This window comes from Amphiura filiformis, chromosome 5 (genome assembly GCF_039555335.1).
Source record: "Amphiura filiformis chromosome 5, Afil_fr2py, whole genome shotgun sequence".
Classification (NCBI taxonomy): Eukaryota; Metazoa; Echinodermata; class Ophiuroidea; order Amphilepidida; family Amphiuridae; genus Amphiura; species Amphiura filiformis.
In genome coordinates this window covers 67,280,902-67,299,757 of record NC_092632.1, presented here as the reverse complement: position 1 = coordinate 67,299,757, position 18,856 = coordinate 67,280,902, and the positions used below count along the sequence as shown (strand labels likewise).

The 18,856-nt window shown below is 35.1% G+C and overlaps 1 protein-coding gene across 1 annotated transcript in view; it reads left to right on the top strand.

The window, feature by feature from the left end:
* The window catches only part of LOC140153587 (vacuolar protein sorting-associated protein 54-like), a 44,141-nt gene that overhangs the window by 3,527 nt on the left and 21,758 nt on the right, over positions 1–18,856 (top strand). Inside the window, 7 exon segments of the mRNA XM_072176367.1 lie at positions 6,135–6,371; positions 6,374–6,429; positions 10,309–10,378; positions 13,654–13,685; positions 14,884–15,018; positions 16,299–16,441; positions 17,279–17,378. Of these exon segments, the coding sequence (XP_072032468.1) occupies positions 6,135–6,371; positions 6,374–6,429; positions 10,309–10,378; positions 13,654–13,685; positions 14,884–15,018; positions 16,299–16,441; positions 17,279–17,378 (773 nt within the window).

The following is an 18,856-nucleotide window of genomic DNA, read 5'->3' as shown; positions in this document are numbered from 1 at the left end:
TCCATTTTGTTTTCCTGTAGGAGCAATTTGGCATTGTGTTGTAGTTTTTAAAGTAACAAAACATAATTAGTTTCTTGTCCTTTTTTTTTTCAAAAAGGATGGTGAAGGCACTTTTTTTTTCCTTGCCCTTTCAAAAACAACATTGTTTTTCCCCCAAAACAATAGATCTAGTGTCTTTTTCGCAAGACTTCCATTATAAGTTCCATATGTGCCCTGCAAAAAGGCACAAATAATTACATGTATTGTAGGTAGGGAACAAACTAGCTGCAAACGAGACTAGAAAAGGTACTGACAGCGAAAATCAATCAAAATTTTGTCTTTTTATTGGTTTTTTGTAAAAAAAAAACCTTCTTTGATGCAGCAGCAAAAAACAATGCGGGCGGGATGAGAAACTAATAACTTTTTTTACTTGGCCTAATATGGGCATGACATTTCACTATTCAATAGCTGCAGGTTTGACAAACTCATTTAGAAACTCATGTACCCCAGTAAATTGGCCCATCAGATATGGGTAAAGTCAAAAATAATGGCACCGTTTGGTTTTTGATGCCTGCTATGCAAATGAAAAAGACCAGCAAAGACATTCATCTTTCAAAAAGTGTGTTATGATTTTCTCTTTAACCACAGCAATTTGTAGTGTCGTAGCTGTCATGTAAAAAATAATATGCCCAATTTTCTTCCCCATATATGGTCAGGAGTGTTACACTTTAGCGTGACAAGAAAAGAGGTACTTGTTTTTTAATCATTCACTGTAAAAAATATACAAGTTGCAAAGTGTTGCATGGGTTTTCATGGCATTGTGTGAAGTGTCTGCTATTGTTAAGTACCAAATTCTTTCATATTAGTCGCTTAATAGTCTAGGAACATGTGAAGACTACATGGTGCGAAAAATAAAATATGTTCCAAAAATCACTTCTCGCCAGATTGTGTAGCATTGTAAGGTTATGATGACAGTAATAATCTATTTCAGTCTGTTTAAAGTAAAAGCAACATTTGGGCCAAACTTGGAAAAAATAAAACTTGCATAATATCAAAACCGTTTTCTTTTTAGAGCGGGTTGAAAAGAGAAATTCTGTCTCGTCAGGAGTGTTACATCAGAATTCAACTTGATTTTTTTCATACACCAAGTTGGCAATATTCATACATTACTTTTTATATTATTTAATAGTGCATTGGGATAGGAACTCAAAAACAAGAAAAATATTTGCCATAGCTTGAACATGTTTGCTACAGCTATCTAAATAGTCAATGTCAGGAGTGTTACACAGAATTAATTAATTGGCAATAATTCAAATTTCTGAAGAAATTACCAGTCTGTTGGTGTTCTTTTAGCCCTGAAAATATATTCCTGAAGCCAAACTGCTGCAATCATGCAGATGTAAAGACCTTCATATTCAAGAAATATGTACATAAAAACATGGTTTTCATGGCTCAACCAAAATGTTACACTCCTGACAATCAATTGTAAGTAATATATAGGCTCAACAATGAAATTGAACTAATGTAATTCAATTTTTTGCCCTTTGAGATAGCCATAGATAGTGTCACCAAAAAATTACAAAAAATACTTTAGAAAATGTGATTGGCAAATTTATATATTTGAGGCTATACAGTTACTGTAGCAAAGTGTCAGGAGTGTTACAAAAACATGCAAGCTGGGCTCGAAAAACAAAAATGAACGTAAATCACCTAAATTCTGTGCCTTTTTTGAGAGGACCATAGATGTTGTCAACAAAAAATTACAAAGACTGTTTTAGAAAATGTAGTTTATAAAATATTTGAGGCCATACAGGTACTATACAGTGTCAGGAGTGTTACACAAAAGCACTACTTAGATAGATCCTTACATCAGTTTGAAGAACAATGTGATGCTAAAAACTTCAACACAGTTTTTGCACATCATATTGCATGATATAAACTCAAACAGAAAATAATTTAAGATGTTTCTTTTGACAAACACAAACTTTTGTTCCTGATTTCCACGAATTTTTAGGTGTTTAAATGAAAATTTTAATTTTTTTTCCAAAACTTTGTTTCCATGTGAAAAATTCTACATGACTATTTTAGTTTAGTGTCTAAGTAATTAATTAAAACTCAAAGAATGACATATTTGCATAATTTTGTCAAAATATAACAAGGAATGCCATGGGTCTTTTGTGTTATGTTTCTGAAGATTTTTGACTACTTTTGTCAATAAACCAGTTGAAAAAAAATATTTAGTAATATTACTGAAGTAATTTTTTTATTTTTTCTTGAATTTAGATATGTTTTGCTTACAATAAGACAACAATTACATCTCTGAACACTGTTTGTAATTTTGACACTTTTGTCACACTTTGGTGCCATTATTTCTGATTATACCCATATGCAGCTTGGAATATTATGCAAAAAAAAAAAGCATTTTAGTCTAATATTTGACCCCCTTGAAAACTCAACTAACATCGGCAATTAAACCTACATCAGCCTGGCTTAGGCATAATCGGTATTGTAAAAACCGAAAACCGATAAACCGTCTGTGTAAAACCGATATAAACCGAAAAATCGGTTTTGAAAAAAAAAAAAAAAAAAAATCGATTTTTTTTTTTTTTTTTTTTTTTTTTTTAATTTTTTCACAAGTTTTTTATGTTTTTCCTACCCATAAACAAACCCTAACCCTCCCCCCAAACTGTACTACATAATATACAAACCCACCCAAGCCTAACTAGCCTAACACTGTTGCCCCAAACCCCAAAATGGAATAGGGGTGAAATTGATTTCACCACAAAATCGGACCTATATTTAGCATGTTTAGTAAATGCATGAATATATATTAATAAGTTTCAATTACTTTATTTAGCATCATCTCATCAAAATGGCCATTTTTATGGCTAATTATAGGAAGGAGAAACATTTCACATATTTTTGGAAATTTCAAAAAAATCTAAAATTCTGAAAATACAAAGAAAATACATTAGAGTGCACAAGTTGTTTTCTTCTAGGTAATTTTTTATCTTACATGCACCAATTTCTTTCTTGCAGGTTAGAAATTTGATAAATAGGCCCATGCATGAATTTTGAATATGATGACCTATTTATCAAATTTCTAACCTGCAAGAAAGAAACTGGTGCATGTAAGATAAAAATTCTTACCCAAAAGAAAACAACTTGTGCACTTGAATGTATATTTTTTGTATTTTCAGAATTTTATAATTTTTTTTGAAATTTCAAAAATTCTTTTAAAGGTTTCTCTTTTATAATTTAGCAATAAAAATAGCAAATCGATGAAATGAGGCAAAATAAAGTAATTAAAACGTTATTAACACATTCATGCATTTAAAACATACAAAATTAAATACCTGTCCGATTTTCAAGGTGAAATCAATTTCTCCCTAATAAGGGGCAAGGGTTTTGGGTTAGGTTAAAGGTTAGTTGGGCTTGGGTGGGTTTGTATAGTTATAGTAAGGTTTGGTAGAAGGGGTAGTCGTAAGGTTGGGGTGGGTTAGAGGGTTATAAGGTTAGGAAAAACATTTAAACAAAATAAAATTTGTAAATAAATTATATATAGGTCCAATTTTTAGGTGAAATAAATTTCATCCCTAATTCCCCGATTCGGGCAAGGGTGTTAGGTTAGTTGGGCTTGGGTGGGTTTGTATAGTTATAGTTTTTTTTTTTTTTCCGGTTTTTCGGTTTTTGAAAAAACGGTCGGTATCGGTTTCGGTATTGATTTCAAACCGATATAAACCGTGAAATTCGGTATACCGAATATGCCTAGCCTGGCTGCAACTCGCAATCTTTGAAATAAGCGGGCGCGGGGAGCAAATTTGCTCTCATAAAGCCACCAATTGCTCCTGGTCCTTGTAAAATTCACATGAACCAGGAGCAATTTTCTAAAACAAATTGCTCCTGGTTCCAGTTTTGCACTTGATGCAGTAGTGCTTGTATGCTGTACTGTTTATGCAGAAAAGAATTCGAGTATTTGAAAATTGCTCCTGTTTCTTCAGAAATTGCTCCTGGTTCTTGTAAATCCCAGTGAACCAGGAGCAATGTTCAAAAACAAATTGCTCCTGGTTCCAGTCCGCTTATTTCAAGGCTTAGCTGCAAGAGGCCCTATATATTTCCTATATTTTAAAGATTTTTCTGTATTTCCCTATATAATACAATTTCAAAAAGCCCTATAATCGCTATATTTTTTTAATCAGATTTAAAATATTTGTTTGCCTTTGAAATGTCTTTTTTATTGAGCATGCCTTTTTGGCACTAATTGTACTCTAAGTGCCTCCCTGACAAAAAATGAAAGAAAAAGGTGCCCCTCTGATGGAGGAGATAATCTGGAGGGCAAAGAAAAGGGGCAAGGAGCCCCTTTTCCACCAAAATTCACCCAGATCCATGGGCCAAAATAGTGCAAAATACAAAATTTTTGCCCACATCGTCCCAATTTAGCCTTTTCAATGCAACTGCAATTTTTTCCCCATCTCTGCCCCCAAAATTGTATTTTGCTCCTTCCCCGATCAAGAAAGCTGGCTACGCCACTGGCCTAAATTTTGAATGCTTAGACTTGTGCCAAGTCTTTGAATGTTGTTACTGCAATATAAGAAATCATGCAAAAAAAAAGGGTCCATTTTCCCTCATATTCCGAAACTATTGAAATTTGACTTTTATTGCCAGCTAGAACTAACTACTTTAGTGAAGGATTAGTATAATTTTGCAAAACTGGATAAATATGTTTGTTTTTTTTATCCAAAAACAAATTTACAGAGCTTCTGGGGCTTCATGTGGCCTCCAACCAGAGGCCTTAAGGGGGTACTACACCCATGTGGTAAATTTGTGACTATTTTTGCATTTTTCTCAAAAAATAATTAAACACTGGTAACAAAAGTTATGTATATTATTGGGGCACGGAATCCAATTACTACACTGAAATTTCAGTGACTCAAGACAAGCGGTTCAGTATATATGATAGGAAATGAGGTACATCATAGTGGTACCTTATTTCTGATCATAAATAACAAACCGCTTGTCTTGTGTCACTGAAATTCCAGGGTAGTAATTGGATTCCTTGCCCCTATAATATACATAACTTTTGTTACCACTGTATTATTAGTTTTTGAGAAAAATGCAAAAATAGACACAAATTTATTGAGGGGTGTAGTACCCCCTTAAGCAGGCTAAAAAGCAGCCCCCTGCATGTTGGCTGCTCTGCACATGGGTTGGTAACATTACATCAATTCTGCCAAATCAATCAATGACTATATTTTGTTTTACATCTGTTACAACATCTGTTGCAAATGCTGAAAAGTCCTGTAATTACACATTTTGCCCATTTTTTTTCAAAATTTCTCTATATTTATCCCTTGATATTTTTGCAGGGGGAAACTTGCAGCCCTGCTACATATCCTTCAGCTTGCAATTGTAGGTGTATGCTAGAGCGATAACAGTGCATCTAACTGGATTTGAACTGGTATCATATATTCAGATCAAGACCAACTTGATGTTTTAATCAATTGAGCCACAGAGGCATGTTGGAGCAGTCTGGGAGATGCATTTTTGCTTTTGGCACTGATGTACATGTACATGTGGCTTCCCCGGGGTGGCTTCCCATTCAGGCACTTTATGTCTGGGCAGCCTGGATTTAACAGCATATTATTTGCATAATTTGCAAATCTTTGTTATTTACACACTTTTGTGTGTGTGTTGGGGGGCACCTTAATTGCAAACGGTTCGTAGACTGTATAATTCCAGTTTCAAATTGGGATCAGAATGTGTCTAAGTTAGACATGAGTGAATATTTTCTTCAATATCTGGAAGTAAAAGAATAAAAAGTGACACTGGTAATTTTGTTAATTGTTAGACACTACAAAATGTATCCAATGTATTATCATTATGAAAGATTGCTTCAATTGTGTATCAAAATCATGTAGTGCATTTTTATAATAACATGTACATTGTGCTATTGAAAATAATTTTTGTGCATCATGTTACATCGTAGTGTTATTATACATGTAGGTCTCTTAACCCTACTTGTCGATCAGTCTTGTTTGATTTCTGTATCTTGTCTCATTTGAACAATAATGCACTGCATGTACATACATTTTGTATGAATGAAACCTCCAGATATCCCTTCTAATGTTTACTTTACCTTTGTTTATCTTACATAGGATATAACAAGTCAACAAAATCAAAGAATGCGAACGAAACAAGTGACTCGGCATCATCGTCATCAGAAGCAACAGCAGCTGAAGTTCAGCAGCCAGAGGAGAAGTGGACAGTGTATTCATCAACTGTGAATTTACCAGCAGTGCTGAATGATCCCAGGAAATCAAAAAGAGAAACAGACTATTTTACTAAAACATGGGGAGAGACTTTTGTTGAAAAATCTGAAATTGCACCATCACCGTGTTACCCAACATCACTAGACACTACTTCCAACGTTATCTGCGGCATATAGCAAGTGTAAGTATCAGTGATATTCAGGTCCGTAGAAATTTCCAAACGGCTTGCCAAAAATGCTTGCGCCCCCCTCTCAGCCCTCCAAAACTTGCTTGCTCCCCCACTCTCGGCCCGCCAAAAAATTCTTTGCCCCCCCCCCCTTGCACATGCCAAATTTTGGGCATCCCAATTTGCAAACTTTAAATGGTGTACATGTTGCGAGCGCAGCGAGCCGGAAAATGTGCATATTTAAGCGTTTTTGTACGTTTTTCCTAAGACTTTTTAGAGCGTTTTATTTAAAAGGTGCCCCAAGAATGTGTGCCAAAAATCACTTTCCCCCCCCTCTCGGCTTGCCAAAAATTGCTTCCTCCCCTTTTCGGCTCGCTGCCAAAAATTTCTTGCCCCCCCCAATTTTACCCTCCCCAGGGCTCATAATTATTGCACAGCCCCTTAAGTTATCATGATCCAAAACTCCTATACTGTACAGTACATGTATGAGTGTTTCAAATATTAGACAATGCCTAAGCATTATATAGATCAGCTTCCTTAAGGAAACAATGGAAATTAGAATTTGTAACATCCTGCCATTGTTTTTTTCTTTAATTTATTAACTTCACCAAGCATCAAATCCAGCATGTCACATTAAAACTTATACTTATACAGTATGTACATATATCAGGCCCGCCAACAAGGAAGGCAGGGTTTTTTAAAAAGGGCCTTTAAAAAAAGAGATGTTTACTTTTGCATGACTTGACATGTTTTTCAATGGGGAAAAGGTGTTTTTTTCCTTGACTTCAAAAGTGCTCAATTTAATTGAGAACAGACAAGGTAGTTTATGTAGTTGGATGCACAGATACAGGAAACTCAATTTCAGACATTATCCTGACATATCAGACATTAGCCATTTATCAATTATTGATTGTAACATGGGAAGTGAAACATGTTACTGTTAGCAAATAATATTATCAAAATTTATGTACTGAACGTGTCCATAGAGTCAGTTTTATTTTTGCTGCAGTGCATCAATTTTGTAGAGGTTATCTCAAAATTTTGATTAAGTGAAACAATCTTTGAAATGCTCCTTCCCCCAGATTTGATGATCAAAAGGTGGGGGTCTATAGAAGGATAAAACTCCTGTTGGAAATCCAAACAGGGTGTCAGAAATCATGATGGTCTTCTGCAAAAGACTTCAAAGCGTTGGAAATCAGAGTCACTTTGATCTTCTTTGGGTGCAGCAAAGTGGTCTTTTTGTAGATGTTTAAAAAAATGTTGTCCATTGCAGGGTCACTTTTGGGACCTACATATGTAGCTTGATTGTATTTTTTTAAAGTGAAAGCAGCGTGGCCTAGGGGTTTGTGTCTATGACTTTGGTGCAGGAGGTCCCAGGTTCAATCCCCTGTGTGTGCAAAATCCATATGGTCATTTTCACGGTAAAGGGTGTAACTTTGGATTTTTAACATTTTAATCCGTAGTGTTCTAATAAAGCCACAGAATTCCATGATTTTTGGCCACATAAGTCATCTAGTTAGCAGCTACCTTGGGTAGCATAATCAGCTTTGGGAGTTACTGCGTTCAGTTTTAGCAGGCTTAAATGTACTTAATATTGCCATTTTGAAAAACTATAAAAAACAGTAACATTTTTGTAAAACCCTGTGTTTTCTTCAGTTAGTTCATGGATACTTTTTCTTATCCTGAAAGTACAGTCATATGTTCAGTAAACACTGCCACATTAGATTTAATTGTGAACAGCCCTGTATTTTTGAGAACCGGACTTCGATATTTGTTGTTTCGGAGGCTTCATTTTCCGTTAACAATTGTTAACAAACTTTGAGGGTGTAGCTTTGGTTCATAATTCTTGGTTATTTCTTCACTTCTTCTTGATTCATAACAGTTGTTATCTTAACTTGAAATGGGTAACAAAAATTAGTCGATTTGCAAGCTTTTAAAATTTTTATAAAATCTTGACTTCAAAGAGCCGTTTTTCCGTTAACTTTTTTGAAGCCTCCGAAACAAACTGTTCAGCAAGCTTGTGCAAATATAAATAAAAGAGCTCATCCAATCTATTTATCAAAATGTAGCAAAGTAGATCCTTAAGTCACATGTTTTTATATCGTGGAGATATATATCACCGTTTGAAAATGGGACCCAATACAAACTTTCCGTTAACAATTGAAGCCTCCGGAACAAACGAAGCCTCCGAAACAACAATAAGATTAATTATCATCTATGCATATCTAAATTGGTGTGTTTCATACTGATATCTGCATTGTAATTATTACTTGATATGTGCAGAATGTCATAAATTAAAAAAAAATTGACATTATGGTTAATGTTTGAAAAATATACTGATACCCAAAAAGCCTGTTTCGGAGGCTTCACATGCAAAAAACACCATACTTAACAAATGGGTGAAAAAATTAACATGTGATAAATCTACAATATCTGCCGCATAGAATCATTGATTCAATACACACAAGAAAATAACAGCTTAGATGATCCCAACACTGGTGTTTTCAAAAAAGCTACTTCTGCAATGTTTAACAATTGTTAACATGAAGCCTCCGAAACAAAAAAAATGACTTGCTGTGATAATTTAATTTTTGTCACAACTGAAATTCAATACTTAGAAGCAAAGCATGAAAATTGATAATTGTGATATTTTTTACCTATTTTTTATGTCAACTTGTAGTAGTTAGCCAAATATTTTACTTTTATGATCACCTGTGTTGTTAACTGAAGCCTCCGAAACACAAATCGCTTGAATTGCCATTTCTAAAAAATAACTCCAATTTCTGTGAAACTTGGCTGGGAGGTTCCTTTCATCAAGTAGTATTTGTACATGAAGTTAGACATTCAAATTATTTTAGGAACCCAATTAAAACTTAAAAAGTATGTTTAAGGTTTGGAAATTTCCATTGTAAATGACACTTGATGTTAAAAATTTTCAAAAGTGCAATTACAAACATAGCAAAACATGGTATAAAATTTAACTTATATCTGTTGACTTACTTTGGAATGGGATTTCACATGTATTCCAGCTTTCATGTCATAATTTTCTGAGGTTATGTAAAATACATTTTTCTTAGATTTTAACCAAAATGTTATGGAAATGTCAAATTTTTATTAGAAATCAAAAGGTTTAAGCCTTGAAACATTATTTTACTGGAATTTAAGTTGCTTCTATGCATGATTTCAGTAAACAGAAACATATTTAAGTGGTTTGAAATTTTGACCCTAAAAATCAAAAGTTACACCCTTTACTGTGAAAATGACCATATTCAATTATCTCCTCTGTCCATTGCTGCATTTGAACGGTAGGGCAGATGCAGTGCTAGCTGCAGTCTGTGGCCCTCACAGACTTAGTGAGTGCATATCGTGAGCAGCCAAGCACAAGACGTTCAACCGATGATGCAAGGTCCTCTCTGGAAAGCATACTAATAGCAACAGAGCCTGAAAGTAGTGCTAATGTAGTGGATGACAAAGACCTCGCAGCCAGTTCCAATTAGGGTAACGCCAGGCTGTTGGTACACCCCATTATGGACCCTGGGCAACATTGGAGAGCAGCTTGTCAACACTGATTGATCTACCTTTGTTAAATAAGATGTAAGAAAAGGGGAAAAAACGTTGGACCCAAACCAACCTTATAAGACGGCCACCCTCCCACCCTTCCAACCTCCTTCATCTTATGACTGGATACCGTATGTATACTATGTACATTGTACAATCCACAAAAATAATACACAGAACTTTCTTGTTATAAAACAAGAACTTCAAGATAAGCATTTATTTATTTTTGCTGTGAAATGTGGGACTATTTATACACACTTTCCTTTTTATATTCACTTGCCTAATAGTGATGTACTTCTAGGTCTATAATGTTGTTATTATTGTTATCTTTTGTAGGATCTAAGGTCCAGGAGAAGGACTACATGTGGGGCCGATGAACCTGTTACTACAGACAGAAGACAAAGAGGTTAGTTGACATCAATGTAATAAATAAATAATAAATAAATATTGGCATTTATGCAGCGCCTTTCATGTGTATCAAAGCGCTGTACATTTATTCTGCTGTCTTAAGAATATGTCATCAGCCATACATAAGCCCCAGAGATGATCACACCTTTAGGCGGCGCTCAATGGACAATATTCATGACAGCTCCCCATTTTACCCCTGGGTATACCCCCGGGTAGAGAGAGGCAAGTGAGGTAAAGAGCCAGGTCCAAGTGCACAATACGATGGCACCGCTGGCGCTCAAACTTGCAACCCTCAACCGTGCCCAAGTCAATAACAACAAATAAACAAACCTAGATTGTAACAATTTATATGGCTGCATATTCATAGGTTTATGGAGTCATAAAATGGATTCATAAAAATATTACAGTTTTATTTTAAAATACTATCCGATGGTTACATGTACTGTGTACCACAACATCTGTAGAAGGTCAGTGTGTCTGTAATAAAGTGCATATCAACAAATATATACTATATCGGTAGATATTAATGACAAAAATCTGTCATAAATTGGCATTAAAATATCAAGGGTCTGAATAATGACATTGAGACATCCGTCATAATATACATCTGGATCATATGGATAACCCAAATTATTTATTTATTGTTTCTAGTCATTTTATTGTAAGAAAATAGTTTGATTGTTTTGTATCTACGGTAGTCAAAGAGTATTGACATGTTTGCAAATCTTTTGTTCTGATTGTGACCACTAATATCAATCTTGTTTTATAATCAATTGTTGTAGTGTATTTTAATTAAGTTGAATTAAAATTGGTGTGATGTATTTTTAATTAAATATTTACATCAATATGAATTTATGTGATGTACAATATTGCCACATTGTTGGTTCAGGGACAGTATGTTATATTGTAGGATTTTGCAGAAATATGAAACCATATTCCTCCAAATACACACAATTGAAGTATTATTAATATTTTGCGTCATGTAAGCCTTCTATAAACTATTGAAAACTTGGTTGGAACTCTGTAAGCATGAAAGTTGTTAACTAAGGAAGATACTTGATACAGGTACAATTACATTTTAGAGTTTCTTGTGCAGAAAATGTCGCTCTGTGAGCATTCTGTGTTTGTTGAGAACTTGAGATCGGTGTTGCTAATGTGCTATAAATTAGGCAAACAAACTGGGACTTGTTCTCTCAAGTATCGCAATTTTAAAAGCGTTTATAATACAGGCCTGATTATTCCCCGATTTAAATCGGTTTTCCAATTTTGTTTCTACTAAAAAAAAATTTAAAAAAAATTTAATTTTTGATGATGATATTTCATCATAAAAAGAGCAAGAAAATTTGTGTTAGTGGGGAAATTAAGAAAGTGTTAATTATAAACTTTTTAGGGGTTGCATGCATTAAAAATGAAAAACAATTTTAGAAAAAACCCATACAATTATATGCCTCAGAAACCTCTGATATGGCTAAAACCCGGTCGACCCCCACAATAAGGCATTCAAAAACACTGAAATGATTAGATAATCAGAACGAAAAGTTAGGAAATTGCCCAATTAGGTAGAAAGCACTGTGCTTATATAACCCAAAAGAAGGCTCAGACAAAATGTTTTGCTGGAAGATAAACCACTTAATTTTTTCAAAAAAGTAGAAATAAACTAGTTAAATTTCTTAAATATATTTCTTAATTTGGGAGAGCAAACATTTCACCCAAGTGGCAAAATTTCCCTCCAAGCACCAATATATTTCCATGGAAAGAGGTTCCTGATTCCAGGTAATCCCATAAAATAGTTCTGATGAACAAGGTGCATTTACATATATGTGGAGGCACAAAACATGAAAAGCAAAGTAGACAAAAGCAAAGCAAAATAAAAATAAATAAAAAAAATAACAAGAGAAATTATAAAATAAATGTAGATATTTATATTATAAACATCCTTCCATTGTTATCATAAAAATTAAACATTAAAATTAAATTAAATTTGAACACTGCAAAAACAGGCAAAATTTTATCTGAGGTACTATGTATGAGACAGTTGCCAGAGTTGAGGCAAGAAATCTTGAAGTAGCCCAATAATGCGCTTTCATCTTAGTGCAGGCATTACTGGTGTAGATGAATAGAAATGCCATAGGCATTGTAATTTACACGCCATCTTCACTAGTGATGCAATTATCAACTCTATCTATAGCATGTACACAGGATGACAAGAAGTTAATTGTATTATTTACATGGCTTTGTACTCAGAGGTGACTGTTACAAATAGAGACGGAAGAAGCGAGAACAATATGGTAGAGTTTGCAGAATGTGATGACGTACATGTGTGCTTGAAACCACATCTATCTATCTATCAAGTCCTTTTAAAGTATCATTTTGCATGGAATATTTACAGTTTTTGTTCAAAAAATTATGAAATTTATTATGGTATATGTTACAGATTCATGTATGATTAAATGCTGCTTTGTAATTGATATTTTTTAAAGTGAGATACTTCAAATCAATTGTTAGGGTTATTAAGGTTATTATGATATGTGAGACGATCTGGTCCATGGGGGCCAAATTTGAATGCAAATATATGTAGTAAAAAACAATAAAAACAATAAAATACAATACAATATAATAAAATACATTTATAGAAAATAGATATCATAAAACTTCAGAACTGGGTATGCTAGACCTTTGGTGATTTCAGTATGTTAACTTAATGTTTGTATTTAAAGTAATAGTTATAGTATCTCAATTTTCAAAAAATGCCTCCTTTGGCCTCCATAGACCAGATCATGTCACATATGTAATAGGGTGGTTTAGGGTTAGGGATAGGGTTGAACTCAGGTTGCAAATGGTATTATGCAGTTATTGCCACCTTTAGATTAGATGTACATTGTAATGACTGTGTATAATGTATCTGGGAGAAAACACAATGTTGCAGGGACTGCCGTTTGAGAGGAGCTAGAGCAATCACTCCTCTACAGCTCTTCTTAAGTTGCATTTGCAAGAGCGATTTATAGCTCCTCTAGATGACTCGTTAAATTCTTTATGTTTTAATGGCCACAGGTGCAAACAGCTCTTCTAAAGCTCTTCTTGAAGAGACCAGAAGAGCATTCTACAGCTCTTTTCTCATTTTGAAATGGCAGTCCCTGATGTTGAGGACCTCAACACATCTTTGCATAGTACATCATTATTGAAATAACTCCTTAGCAAATTTGGGAGTGAAATATACAGCTTGCTTGTTTAATTGTTAATTCATTGTTACAATTCATCATGGTTTGTTTACAGATAATGGCTCGGAGTTGGATCAAATTCCTAAGGTATGTAGAACACTATTGTGAGATTTTTCTTTTGATCAAATAATACCAGACATAAAATGGCTAAAATAAATTATTTTAAAAAGCTGAAATGCTAGTAAAGCTCCTGATAATCATCATTGTATGTACTGGTTTGTATACTGGGTGAACTGTGTACCGGGTATTGTATGATTAGTTGCATACTTTTGTCCTATGATCTTGGAAGAAAAATGTTTTGATGCATTTTGCAAAACAAATTGGATTTCAAATTATTTAATAACATGTAACAGTTTCAGGAAATTGTTTTAATTACATTGCATAGGTCATTAAAATTTGGATGAGACTTGACTAATTTTCATAAAAAGCAGCATAATTTGCTTAATTTGAGAAAAAAATTTGTGGTGCATGATTTGTATTGCTATAAGAAATGTAATACCTATAGAAGAAATTGAAAAAAAAAATGTCAATAGAATGCCAAGAGCCTTGGAAGCATCTATAGAGGTTATCCGTGTTCTATAAGCTGCATATCCTATCAGCGACTGCTATACCTGGTTTGGGACTTTCAAAAGAAGTACCCACATGTGCAACCATCGCTGTTTCAAAATAGCCCGCCAAAGTAATGCAGGTAACTCCGAGGTTGTGCATTGAATTGGTTTGAATGAGGAATACTACGGGAACAAGCGCCTTTTGTTAGAAGTCACGCATGAGTAACGTGGATAACATCTATTGTAAGTTACCATGATATAAAGATTGACCCTCCTCCCCATTTATTTAATACATGTAGCAGAGCTGCCAACCCTTCTTGATCCTACAGAAGACTTCCTCATTTGCTGACAATCTTCTGTCTTCTGCAAAACGTATTAAATCTTCTGCATTTGCAGCCATCTGGCTAAATCTTCTGCATTTACAGCCATCTGGCTAAAAAATAAAAACAAAATCAATTATAGGGCCACTGTCCTGTCCTTTTGCAAAAAAAAACGGTTAGGTAGCCTTGGAAAGGCATTTTTAAGGGTCACAAAAAGTTAACATCCAGGAGCTTTCGGGAGGGCTGATCCCACGTAAGGGCCGCTGTCCTTGGCGCAAGAGAGCCACATCCTAAGCTTTTTTTACACTTCGCAGAAATCTTCTGCATTTACATAATCCAATGTTGGCAGCTCTGCATGTAGATTGTAATTATCCGAAAAGTAGTCAGTTTAAAAATGTATTCTTTCTTTGGCCACAGACATTCTTCCGTAATGATTTTGCTCTGGAGAATCCGGACACATTTGAAGCTGTATTGCCTTGGTCTCAGAGTAAAGGCCATAGTCATAGTGATATGAAAGGAAGCCAGCAATCATCTAAGTTATTACAAGAAAAGGTAATTATATGGATTGAATGTAAAAGTTCCATCAGACATATTGGATGATAGATCATGTGATTAGATCCGGAGAGGTGGGTACATGCGGTATGATACCAGCAACAAGCCATATGAAATAATAAAAAATCATACTTCCCATGTACAGCAGGTTTTTTTACAACAAGGGACTTACTCACCAATGTCTTTTGTGGCCAAACTTGTTTAATTAAGAGAAGTCCTTCTGTAAGAATATCCAATCCAAATAAGAATTTGGTTGAAATTTGTTATCAAAAATGATGTATAAATGTGTTTATTCTGCCACATAAATTCTTGTGATCATTCTTGCCACCATTAGCATGTGGCAAACTGTAGGTCTTTATGAATTATAGCATAATTTTTTGAAATTCGCGATATATCAATTTTCAATTGGTTGTTGGCTTTTCATCCCAGCTACATACACTTTAAGTACATGTCATCAGATTTGAGGACTGTTAAATATCAATTTTTAATCATTTGCCATAAAATGTGTATTATATCGCAAGTTTCAAAAAATTAAAATAATTTGATATCAGAAGGACATTCTTCTTATTCAGAATGCAATTCGATATGTCTGATGTGCTCTCATGTCCCACAAAAATAGTTACTGTCTAAATGCTTTAAGTAAGTAGTTTCACGACAGGATTCCATGACAATTGATTTTTATTTGGGTGCGCCGTCGGATATCACATTACTGGTGCAGCCGGTCAATGTGTGAAAACTACAGTACTGGTGCAGCCAGTCACTGTAGTCACTTCATCAGGACTGACACACTGATGAAGTCAGAGCCACTTCTGACAAAAGCTTGACCAATTTCACACAGTGACTGGCTGCACTAGTACTGTAGTTTTCACACATTGACCGGCTGCACCGGTAATGTGATATCCGACGGACCACCTGAATAAAAATCAATTGTAAGGAAAATACATTGTTATGTTGCTTGTAATACTTCACTATCTTGATTTTGAGCCTTCACTTTAGCTTTGAGTTGACTCTTGAAAAGTTTACCCAATCAAATTGCTGGTCGTCGTCTTCTTTTTTCTTCTTCTTATTGTGTAAACACATGCTAGGTATTATGTTTTACCCAAAAGCTGGACACAACCATTAGCATAATCATTGTTCTCTCAGCTTTGCATTCTTGCTCCAATAGAGGACATCGCAATAGGTGCTCCATGCTGGTTATTTTACTTCTTACATTATTGCATTCCACTGATGATAGTATTTTACAAATTAGTTCACTTTGTGTATCATGTTGTTCATTTCAGCTGAGTCATTACCTAGACATTGTAGAAGTTCAAATAGCCAAGCAAATCTCTATGAGGTCCAATGCTTTCTTCAGTGCCATGGCATCACATGATGCATTACAAGAACACTTAGCATCAACATGCAAGGCAATCAAACAATTAAGGTAAGATAACAGGTGTGAGTAGGGCCAACACATTCTCTTCAAGAAATCAAGTCAGTCATAGAGTTGTAACAGAAATCAAGTCAAGTCAACTAGTCAAGTCAATGTGAGCCATATGTTTTAAGTCACTGTATAATTATAGTTAACCAAATTGTTTCAAGTCTTACTTGGGTCAAGTCATTGCAACTACAATCTATCCACATAGAAGTACAAACCAAATCTGTGGTATCGGGGGTTGATGCTTAGCGTCACACGCACTGCGTGTTAAAAAATGTGACGCATAAAGAGTGTGGTGCACTCGGCAAGTACAAATCGCGCAGCAGTTGGCGCGCCAAAGAAGCATTTACACACGCATTGCGCTGAAATAATTATTCTCATACCTTTCCGAGGTCTATTTACTTTGTACTTCTATGTGGACAGACTATAGTCAATGTATTTACCCTGAGAGGGGAAAAGAGGGAAAAGTTGCCTTCCAGAAAAAAAATCAGGAAGATAACTTTGACCTGATATGGGGGTTAGCTCCATTGCATTAAAGTTTTGCTCTTGCCGGAGACTCGCTGGTCGGGTATCTCCGTGTCCTAGATTTTCACTGCCAGTTTGTTTTACTTTATTATATATTTTATTGTTGCTATACTTACTTTATTCATGTATCATTATTTGTCTTTCTATATGAAATTAATGCGAATAAACTGGCTGATTTAATCAAATAAGTCATTTCATACAGTTACATGTAGAAGAAAACCTGCTCTTGATATATTTTCAGTGGACACCTTTGAATAAACTGTATGATGCCTACTGATTGTTGTAATATACCAAATGGTTTCTGTTTACAATTTACAGGGACAAAGTAACAAGAATAGACGATGTTTTAGCAAGAGGGTCACTAGAAATTCTCAAGCTGAAAATAGCAAGAGTCAACCACATCAAAGTGTATAATAAGGTAGGTTACTGTTATTCACAGATCCCCATTCCAGAAAAATACAGCACTAATTTTTTGAGATTAAAAAAAAAATATTTTCAACTTTTGCCAAGTGGAATGGGGAGTACATCATAAAAAAGTATGTGTAGTCACAAGAAATATAGAAGTACTAGGCGGTTACCCGTATTTCGCGGTTCTCGGCTGTCATAGTTATTGGCTTTTGCAGATCTCAAAATCGTTGACCATGGATGACCTAACAAACGCAAACCTGGGCTTCCTTGGCCAAAGTTACACCCACCGACCAAGTTTGAGCTCCATGAGCAATTTGAAATCTTTGTTTTTTGACCTATGACCTCTCAACCGTAGGTCTGACAAAAAGGTCACAATGGAAGTTTTGTTTGTTAGTCCAATTTCCACCTACCCACCAAGTATGAGTTCCATAGGCAATTTGAAATTTAATTTGACCTTTTTGACTTTTGACCTCTTAACCGTAGGTCTGAAGAAAAGATCACCGTGGAAACTTTTGTTTGTTAGTCCAAGGTCCACCCACCCACCAAGTTTGAGTTCCAGAGGGGCAATTTGAAATTTTGACCTTTCTTGACCTATGACCTCTTAACCATAGGTCTGACGAAAAGGTCACCGTGGAAACTTTTGTTTGTTACTCCAAGGTCCACCCACCTACCAAGCTTGAGATCCATAGGGACAATTGAAAATTTTGACATTTCTTGACCTATGACCTCTTAACCATAGGTCTGACGAAAAGATCACCGTGGAAACTTTTGTTTGTTAGTCCAAGGTCCACCCACCCACCAAGTTTGAGCTCAATGGGAGCAATTTGAAATTGTTACCTTTCTTGACCTATGACCTCTTAACCGTATGTATGACGAAAAGGTCACCGTGGAAACTTTTGTTTGTTAGTCCAAGGTCCACCCACCCACCAAGTTTGAGCTTCATAGGGGCAATTTGAAATTTTGACCTTTTTTGACCTATGACCTCTTAACCGTAAGTCTGACGAAAAGGTCACCATGGAAACTTTTATTTGTTGGTCCAAGGTCCACCCACCCACCAAGTTTCAGCTCCATAGGGCCAATTTGAAATTTGTACCTTTCTTGACCTATGACCTCTTAACCGTAGGGTCTGACGAAAAAGGTCACTGTGGAAACTTTTGTTTGATAGTCCAAGGTCAACACAATGGCATGGCTAGATTTGCCATTTAAGTGTTTGAAATTAGACTTCAATTGAACTTGACCCCGCCCTTGACCTTTGACCTTAAAAATATAAACTCGTTCTTTCTGATATCAAGCTGCACCCACCCACCGAGTTTGAGCCCCGTATGACCTACGGCGGCCTCACATTAGCAGTCACAGACAGACAGATCTACAGAGAATAGCGTATTATAATATAGATAAACACAGACTCACTTCAGAGTTCAATAGAGTTCATGCATGAAAAGATCAAATGAAGGTTACACAAAGTAGGAAATCTTATATTCCTGCAGT